This window comes from Limulus polyphemus, unplaced genomic scaffold (assembly GCF_000517525.1).
Source record: "Limulus polyphemus unplaced genomic scaffold, Limulus_polyphemus-2.1.2 Scaffold3982, whole genome shotgun sequence".
Taxonomy (NCBI): domain Eukaryota; kingdom Metazoa; phylum Arthropoda; class Merostomata; order Xiphosura; family Limulidae; genus Limulus; species Limulus polyphemus.
Genome location: NW_013669592.1, coordinates 38,751 through 48,251, shown reverse-complemented (window position 1 = coordinate 48,251; position 9,501 = coordinate 38,751). Strand labels below are relative to the sequence as shown.

Below are 9,501 nucleotides of genomic sequence, written 5' to 3'. Positions count from 1 at the left end.
TGAAAGAGGCATAATTTATACTTATTTCCTAATTTTTTATGGTGGTTGTGAGATCGATCAAATCTACTAACCCCTTACAGAGATTAATTACTAAAATTAACAGATAAAATATAAAGTTTTTTTCTTAAGAAATGTTTGATAACTATCTCGACATTATAAAGATTTTGCATGAGAAATTTTAAAATATTCAGATGAATAAAAGTATTTTTAATCTTAAAATAAATATTACTTTGCATGATATATAGGCAAAATGCTAAAAGAAAAAATATATATGAGAAAAACATTGCTTTATAAACCTTACGACTTAAAAAAAATTTTACATTTTGCATATGAAATCATTGTAATGTTTACTGATGATCTGCCAAATTTCATTAATATTCTCTTACTAATTTAAAAGCTATAGTATGAAAACTATAACAAGCACAAAATGGTTGCGAGGTTGGTCCTAGAGATCGAACCCATGCTGAAAGAGTTAATGTAATAAAAATGTGTGTGGTTTAGATTCATAGATGTGCATGATGAGGATGTTCAGTGAGTATTTGATACAAGAGGATTAAATATGGTAATAAAATCCCTGAAATATAAGATCTGTAGTTGGTGTTCAAAGATTATACCAAGCTTTTGGTCATTATAGACAATGATCATGATGATACTTAGAGAAACTTGTTACATATATTGTGGAACTAACAAAACATAATTTCAAAATCTCAATCCAGTCACCTGAAATCTCCAAAAGAAAATTTGGCTGCTTACAAAGCCATCATCTTAAGTGCCTATTCTGAGACCTATTCTTTCCAAGATTTGGTCCAAGATCTTTATTGTGCAGGTTCTCAAGCCACACTGTATTCTTTTGTTATTTATCATCACTTAAAAAATAGAAGTCTTAAGCTTTACTATTTCTGGATCATTTGTGACTTCCTAGAACATTTAAAAGCAGTTGTGTACTTTTTTTGATCCAAACTATTTTCCTATTTGAAGGAAAATTTGTCCCATCTGTAACAAAAGGTCAGTAGAATTTAACTAATCTCTGCCATCATAAACTGGTCTCTAAATTGGATTGTACAGTTAATGAAATTTTTTTGTATAATTTCACATAATAAAGGCCTGTTGACAGTTATTGGGAGAACAGTGAAGAGAAAGGCTGAAAAAACAAGCCTGTAGCATCTCATTGATGACCAGATTTTTACCAAATTATATATGTTTTTGTTTGCAGAACTCTCTTTTCTAGCTTAACCTTCATCTTTGTCACAGAGAAGCTGTATTACAGGTTCTGAAAGCAATAGTAAAGGTTAAATTAAGGATTTGTTATTAGGTGTACACAATAGCTACTTTGATTCATCTTAATTTTCACGACTCAGCTTCAAGTATCTTCTTTCTTCACCAATGCATTGAACAATGTGACAATCCTCTTGGATGGTTAAGATAAATCCGAAGTGATCAATAAAACTTTTTTTTTTTTCCATAAAAGAGGAAATTTCATTCCTTCTGCTTTTACTTCCTATTAATGTACCTAAGAGAGAATTTACAACACTACCACTGGCTAAAGAGAGATGAGAAAAGCTGGATAGTGGATAAGCAGTATTCAATGCCATTTCATCATTCAAAAGAGGCAAGAAAAGCAGTATTGTAATTTTCATTTGGAAGAAAATTAACCATTTTTGCCATGATATTGTCTTGGTCGTATCATCTTATTCAAATTAAACATTTCTTTCAGCTAGTGAAGGTATAGATTGTGAAGACATCTTAAATACTATACTTTTGTTTTCCAAAGACATTTTACAAACCATTTTTAGAATCTTCATCCAAGTTTCACTAAAATGACATTTAAAACCAGTATGTAGTAAAAAATGATTTTTGAGTAAAAGGTTGATTACAAGTTACAACTAAACCAAATTTTGACCTCCTTATAACTTTTAACCCAGCAAACTAATTAAGCTGAAAATTATTTATTTGTGGTATAAACCCGTGAACTGAGTTTAATGTAAATCAGACATGGTTTGGTATTACTTATTGGGTAGTTTATCATAGAATGACCCAGTTACAATATGTATGTCTGAGTGGAATGAAACGATTCATACATTACAATGTTACCAAAAGTTTGATACATACTCATTGCAAGGATTAGGAGCTCATGTACACCTTTAAAGTTTTTTTATCAAAAGGATGATAGCAAATACTTTTGCCAGTGGTACTTTCAGCATACGTTGTGACTTGAAAAGCTCTTTGTTTATAAAGACTAATGTCCAATAATATCTTTTTAAAGAAACTGAATGACCCCTAACATGTATTAAAAAGAGCATTTATTTTATGATACATCTATGTTACAGCATGACTCTTTCTTAGTCAACTTAGCTCATTAATGGAGACTGTTATGTTGTGTATGCTGGCAGAAAATTACACTAGAAATTCATCCTGTAGTCTTTTTCTTATGTGAGAAAACAGAAGTGGCACAGAAGATCCTGGAGGATGTGAAGGAGGGGCTGCTGCAGTTGGAACCATTTCTGCAACTGTGTGTGATTCATGTATCCTTTTGGTTCAGATTTCACATCTGTTATTTTACATTTATATTACTTTTTATATTAATTTAATCTAGTCTAGTTTTTTTCTTTATATTATTCTGTGTATTGTTCATTACAATATATATTTGTGTTGACACATATATATCATATAAAAAGATACATACTCTGTGTTATCTGTTTGTTACAGTTTATGAAAAACTTTTTGATGATATTTTCATTTGTTGCATTACTTTATTTATTCTATAAAAACAATTTTCAGACCTAGTTTTTTTTCAGTGTTATTTTTTAAAATTTATCTCCTTCGTGCGTAGTATTACTAGAAATTCCGATAAGGTTCTCTCCCTCCGTTCACAAGATTAGCTTTTCTCATTTTGTGCTGCCCTCTATATGCTGACTTTTTTCAGAAACGCATGCCACAAGCCTTCATCCTCCCTCTGTTGGAATTAAAAGTTACACCACGTCTTTCATACAAATCATCATGCATCACCTCTCCACCAATAGGAGAACACTACTATCACGTGATGCATGTGACTCCCTCTACACGCCACTAGCAAACTATCACTTCTCCTTTGGTAGCTGTCAAGTTCAGACTTTCTTTTCTTTTATATTATTTAGTTACCTTGAAGTGCATTTTTTCATTTTTGGATTTTTTATGTTTCTCAACTTTATTTCTAACACTTCACAGTTGTGAAGTTAATATTTTAATAAAGCATTACTTCCGTGTGTTTCACACTTGTAAATTCCAAAGTTACAGTTACCACTTTGAATACTTTGTCAGCGTCTGATGCCGTATTTTCAGCCACGGGCGCGGGCTACCCATCGGGAGGTATATCGTCGCTTATTTGCCGAGAGATTGAGCAGTATATGAGCCTACCTCTCTTGCCTACTTCTTCCCCCACTTCCTCCTGAGCCTTTTGGGTCGGGCCAGGCTGTAAATGATTTTGTTTGTTTGTTTCCCCACATGGAGTTTGCCATGCCCTCCCGTTCACTATCTGATAATTCAGCTCGTCCGTCATCAGTCTTTTTAGACTATCTCTCAGGTATGTGATGTATTGTCTCTTAGACTTGTTTCTTATGACCCTAGACCTTCCCTCTTACATGAATCTTCTGAACCCTATGTAGTCTTTTCCCCGTACCCCCACGGACTTTGGATCAGTCTGCCCTTTGTTATCATCGGGCGGACTTTCCTTTTCTTGACCAACAGTTGTTGGGGTCAGTTCTACCTATTTGTGGAGTGAAAGAGGCTCTTCACAGGAACCTTGAGAGGGTTTTCTGCTGACATTCACTTCAGCTTTACTTCTGCATTGGCTCGTCTGTCATCTTCGGCTCTCGTGCTTCAAACCTAGTTTGTTTGTTGTTGGCACCTCTGCATGATGCCGTTTTTGCAGCATTATGTGCTTGACTTGGTTCCTGAGCCTTTGAAGTCACGGTTAGCCTTGGCCAATCAACATTCTACCCTTACTCACTTGGTAACTCGTTTGTCACAGTCATGGCCGAGCGTGGTACCAATTCCTTTCCCCCTGACCTTCCTCTTCCCAACCTCTTCCTGTCACGATTTACTTGATGATGCATGATCTGCCAACAGCAGTACTGGTGACTATGTGGGAACCTTTTCTCGCAGATGTCTGGGTTCACAAGGTGCTCTTGGAGGGATTCATGATCCCCTTTCTCTCCCTTCCTCCATTACCCAGTGTTCCCATTCCCTTTCCTTTTCCTCGGGATCTCTCAACATGCCAGCATCTGTCAGAGGCAGTTCAGGACCTCATTACCCACACAACAGGCTTTAGAACCAGCTCACCAGGTTCACAGGGGTTTTACTCCCACCTGTTTGTGGTTCCCAAGAATACCGGGGACTAGCGTCCTGTCATCAATTTATCCCGTCTCTATCAGTATGTTACCATGGAGACATACCCTTCTCTTCTGTGGGCATTTTCTCCAGGACTTTGTATGACCAAAGTGGACATTTCCAATGCTTACCTACACATTCATGTGGAGGAGCATTCCTGTCCATATCTTCGGTTTGTCCATCGGGGGTTGTGTACCAGTTTTGTGCCTTACTTTTTGGCCTAGCCTCAGTACTATACGTATTTTGCGTGTGGTCTGCTCCTTTGCTTGACATATTCATGCCATGGGTTTGCGCTTCAATGTTTATTTGGACGACTGGCTTCTTCTTGCTCGTTACGAATGGGAATCTGCCTGTCACACTCATCAGCTCCTGGCTGAAGCTATGCAGGTGGGATGGTTGGTCAAATTGGTGAAGTCTATCCTTTGTCCTATCCAATACTTTATCCATTTGGGTGTTTTCTTCAACACCTATATCAGTCGGGCCCAACCTTCTTGTCTCTGGCTCCATTTTATGGAACAGGTCATTCAGAAAGCCCTGTCTGTTCCCTCACTTATAGCTCTTGAGGTTCTATTTCTTTTTGGAATGTGGTCTTCCATGACCTCTCACATGCCCTTGGGCAGGGCCCATATGCAGTTTCTTCAATGTGTCCTTCATAATAATGGATCCTTGACTGGGATCCTTTGGATACTTCTATATCCCATCTCCCATCCCTTGTAGATGATCTCTATTGGTGGTTGAACAGAGCCCACACATCGGTGGGGGTCCCACTTCCTCCTCCATGGCCAGATTTATGTCTGTTCACAGATGCATCTCTTCAGGGATGGGGTGCCTTGGTGGATCACCAGGAGGTTTTGGGTCATTGGTCTGTGGATGAGAGTTATTTTCTCAAACTCCTGGCTGTTTGTCAGGCTTTGGATCAGTTTCTTTCTCTTGCCAGCTGCCGGCTGGTTTATTATCCATTCCAACAATTACCAAGGTGGCACCAGGTCCAGATCCATAGGTTTTCACACTATAGATCTTGTTTGATGGTATGTCATGTACTGGGTGCTTTCAATCTTGTAGTCGATCATCTTTCCCGACCGGATCTAGTTTATCCCATGGTGTGGTCCCTGCATCTTGCTGTTTTTCAGTGGCTCTGTCTGCATTTGGGTATGCCCTATATCCATGCCTTTGCCACTGTTCTCAATCACAAATTACCTCTGTTTTGGTCCCCAGTCCCCCACCCTCGAGCCTTGGCTGTCAATTTCTTCAGCCAGGATTGGTCTCATCTCTTCCTTTATGTTTACCCTCCCATCTGTTTACTTCATTGGATGGTCTCCCTCATCCATGCCTCTCCATGCATAATCCTTTTGATTGCTCCTTACTGGCTTGCTCAACCTTGGTTTCTTCAGTTGGCCCACCTGCAGGTGGTCCCGACCTGTTCCGTCAACTCCGGTTATCAGTGCTCCATCCTGTGCCATCAATCCTCCATCTTCATGCCTGGCTTTTTTCAAGTCCTTGGCAAGGAGTTCCAGTTTTACTTGTAGAGTAGCTTCACATTTAGCCCATTTAATTTGACTTTCTTCTTTGGCCATCTATCAACACAAATGGAGCATTTATTGCTCCTGGTCATTGACTTGGGGTTTCTAGGCTTCTCACCCAATGGTTACCTGTATCTCAGAGTTTTTCAAATGACTCTTTGAAAGGGGTTTTTCAGTTTCCTTGATTTCTGGGTTTTGGGCAGCATTATCCCATACATTCCATTTTTCCCACTTCCATGTCCTTTCCATGTTGATGTGTTCCTTCCAGCTAAGCCGGCCACTGAGGTGTCAGTTGCTCCCGAATTGGGACATTGACATGGTCCTTCTTGCCTTCACTTTACCTCCATTTGAACCTGTGTCTATGTGTTCCCTGTTTCACCTCTCTTGGAAGGTCTATTTCCTCCTCCTCCAGGCATTGTAATCAGATATTTTTGCCCTCAATGTTACCAGGACTTTGTACCATGCCTTTTACCTTATCCTTTATTCGGATCATGCTTTTCTTCCCCAGACCTCTGCAGCTTGATAAAGTAAGTCCTTTTTTTCCCTTATCTGTCTATCCTATATATCTCATCTCTACCCTGTTTCTGATCTGGATAGACTCCTCTGTCCTGTCTGTGCCCTCCGTTCTTTTATTGCTTGCACGACTTCCATCTGGGGTCCTCATTCCTGCCTTTTTATCCCTTGGCAATCATCCTCTTCCCGTGATCTTTTCCCAGTTACCCTGACCAATTGGGTTTGACATTTGATCCAGTTGGCCTGTTCTTCCCTGTCTCCTTCCCAGCGTTTCCTCACATCACATTCATCATCTTACCTTCTCCCTTGCCTCTCATCTTTGTTAGCCATTGGAAGAGATTCTATGATTGGGCATGTGTATGACTCTGTACATGTTAATCTCCTACTACCTATACTACATTGCTGTTTCTCCTTCCTCTGGGTATCACCTGCCGCCTTTGGCTGTTCTACAGACTTCGGCATGGCTGTGACATGAGGTAAGCCCTCACTAATGCTTTCTTTTCTTTCAGGGGTCCATGCTTCAGCTTCAATTTGGATCCCGTTCTGTGGTGATGGGTGCCTGACCAGGTATTCTGTCTGTACTTAGAATGGGTTCCACTAGATGGCTAATAACCATTCGCAAACATATTGATATAAAATCTGCACTGTAAGCCATGTTGATTCTTATACATTTTCTGTGGCTGTGTACGTTCACCCTTGAGATGGGGTGTTTCACATGATCACTAGAATGTAAATTCCTTGTGATAACTGTGTCATAATATGTCTGTCCCAGACCATACTACCCATGGATGGCATGGGTAAAGCAGAAGGGGATTGCTGCCCATACGTAGATTGAATAAATTGGTGTGGTCTGGTTTTCAAAACAGGGTTTCGTGATCACCCATTGCACTGTCTCAGGTGTTGCAATCTCTCCGGACTCTCCCCCTGCATTCCCCCCTCCATTCTTCCAGTGGAGTAGGTGATTCCTTACCAATTTCAAGCCACTGGGGTGGTTGACTATGGAGGGAACCTACTGGGTGGTTTCCACAAAAATGCCCATAACTATCCAATTCAGATTAGGGTGGTGGTGTTCTGCAAGTGTAGAGGGAATTTCAAGATCCTCTGGAGTTTCCTGGAGTTGAGACACCCAAATGCAGTTCACCCCTCTGATTGGGTGCCCTCCTCCTACCCTCATGTGGATGATGGTATCCAGTGACTGAGGTTTTAGAGTTCGAGTGAACCAATCACATAAGTCCTCACACAGGTTTCGGATTGCCCATCTTCCCCACTCGGCTTATCTTTTGTGTTGTGGGTCACAGAAGGTCTACATGGCCTGTTTATGCTTCTGTCCTCGGTTTTCCCTCATTGGGTGAGAAGGTTATTACCAACCTAGGGCTGTTTCAGACTGGTTTCACGGTTGCAGGGGTTGAGTGCATGTGATGGACTTCCCTCAGATTCCAAATGACACATTCCCGGGTCCCTACGAGTTCCTGGAGTCAAATGTTAGGATATCTCTTGACTCTGAAACTTGAAGTGAATACAGTATGACCCTCATCCTTCCCTTGCAAGAATGTCTGTACCCAGTGAGTGAGGTTTGGATGTTAGTTTACTTACTGAGTACAGTCTGTCCTGCCCTACCCACTCTACACCATGGGACACATCCTCACTTGCCCACTTACCATCGTGGGATTGAGTGATTCTGATTTCTGTTTAAGATCATTTTGCTAAACTATCCTTTTTCACGCGGATGTACTCCCTTTAATGTTTTGCCAGGTATGGTCATCCTGATCATCTCTGTTCCTCTCGTTTTGTACTGTGTGTACATATATAAATTATAAAACTAATTGTGTGTGTACATATTTAAATTATAAACTAAATGTGTGTGTGTGTGTGTGTACATACATAGATTAATAAAACTAAATGTGTGTGTGCAAATATAAATTATAAAACTAAATGTGTGTGTGTATACATACATAAATTATAAAACTAAATGTGTGTGTGTACATATATAAATTATAAAATTAAATGTGTGTGTGTACATACATAAATTATAAAACAATGTGTGTGTACATACATAAATTATAAAACTAAATGTGTGTGTACGTACATAAATTATAAAACTAAATGTGTGTACATACATAAATTATAAACTAAATGTGTGTGTGTGTGTGTGTGTACATACATAGATTATAAAACTAAATGTGTGTGTACATATATAAATTGTAAACTAAATGTGTATGAATACATATATAAATTATAAAACTAAATGTGTGTGAAAACATATATAAATTATAAAACTAAATGTGTGTGAATACATATATAAATTATAAAACTAAATGTGTGTGAATACACATATAAATTATAAAACTAAATGTGTGTGTGTGTACATATATCAATTATAAAACTACATTAGTTAGATTTATCAGTTTCAACTACAAATTGCAAAAGCTACTGAGATGTGTTTCAATAAAGCATATTTTTATGCTTTTATTCTTTTTAATAATAGTGATCAATGCTTAAAATTTTTAGAATATCTTAACTCACAACATTTTGCATTAAATTTACATGTGAGGTTGAGAATAATAATAATTTAGCTTTTTCAGACATGCTCATTACACACTTTGATAGCTTTATCCCCATTTACTTATAAACGAAACCTTGTTACATGCTTACTAAACAGAGCTTACAACCTGTGATCCACATATCTTAATCTACACTCTGAAATTTCATTCTTACATGATATTCTGAAATGTAACTGCTACCCACAACACTTATTAGAAAACATTATCAACACATTCCTGACAAAGAAACTCTCAAATCCAATTAAGATACCAACTGTACCCAAACTTACTATATACTCGTGTCTTCCCTATACTGGCAAACAAAGCTTAAATTAAAAAAAAATCAACTTAAACGCATACTTGGTCGTTACTACCCTCAAGTGGATTTCAGATTAGTTTTTAAATCCACATCACGCATAAAAAAATTTCTTCCCTACTAAAGATCTCCTTCCCATTCCTTATTGTTCCTAGCTTGTCTATCTTTACATGTTTGGAGAATGTAAGGCCTCCTATATTGGCAAAACCAAATGCCATTTAAACGTCAGAGCCTATGAACATATGGG

At 38.4% G+C, this 9,501-nt stretch overlaps 1 protein-coding gene across 2 annotated transcripts in view; it reads left to right on the top strand.

Annotated features, from left to right (window-relative positions):
- LOC106470400 (coiled-coil domain-containing protein 43-like) overlaps window positions 1-9,501 on the top strand; it is a 36,662-nt gene that overhangs the window by 22,779 nt on the left and 4,382 nt on the right. Inside the window, exon 4 of one of the 2 annotated variants that reach the window (XM_013930954.2) lies at window positions 2,443-2,522. In XM_013930954.2, the coding sequence (XP_013786408.1) occupies window positions 2,443-2,522 (80 nt within the window). Of the gene's footprint in view, window positions 1-2,418; window positions 2,523-9,501 lie in introns of both variants that reach the window. The other variant, XM_022398993.1, reaches the window with a different exon arrangement.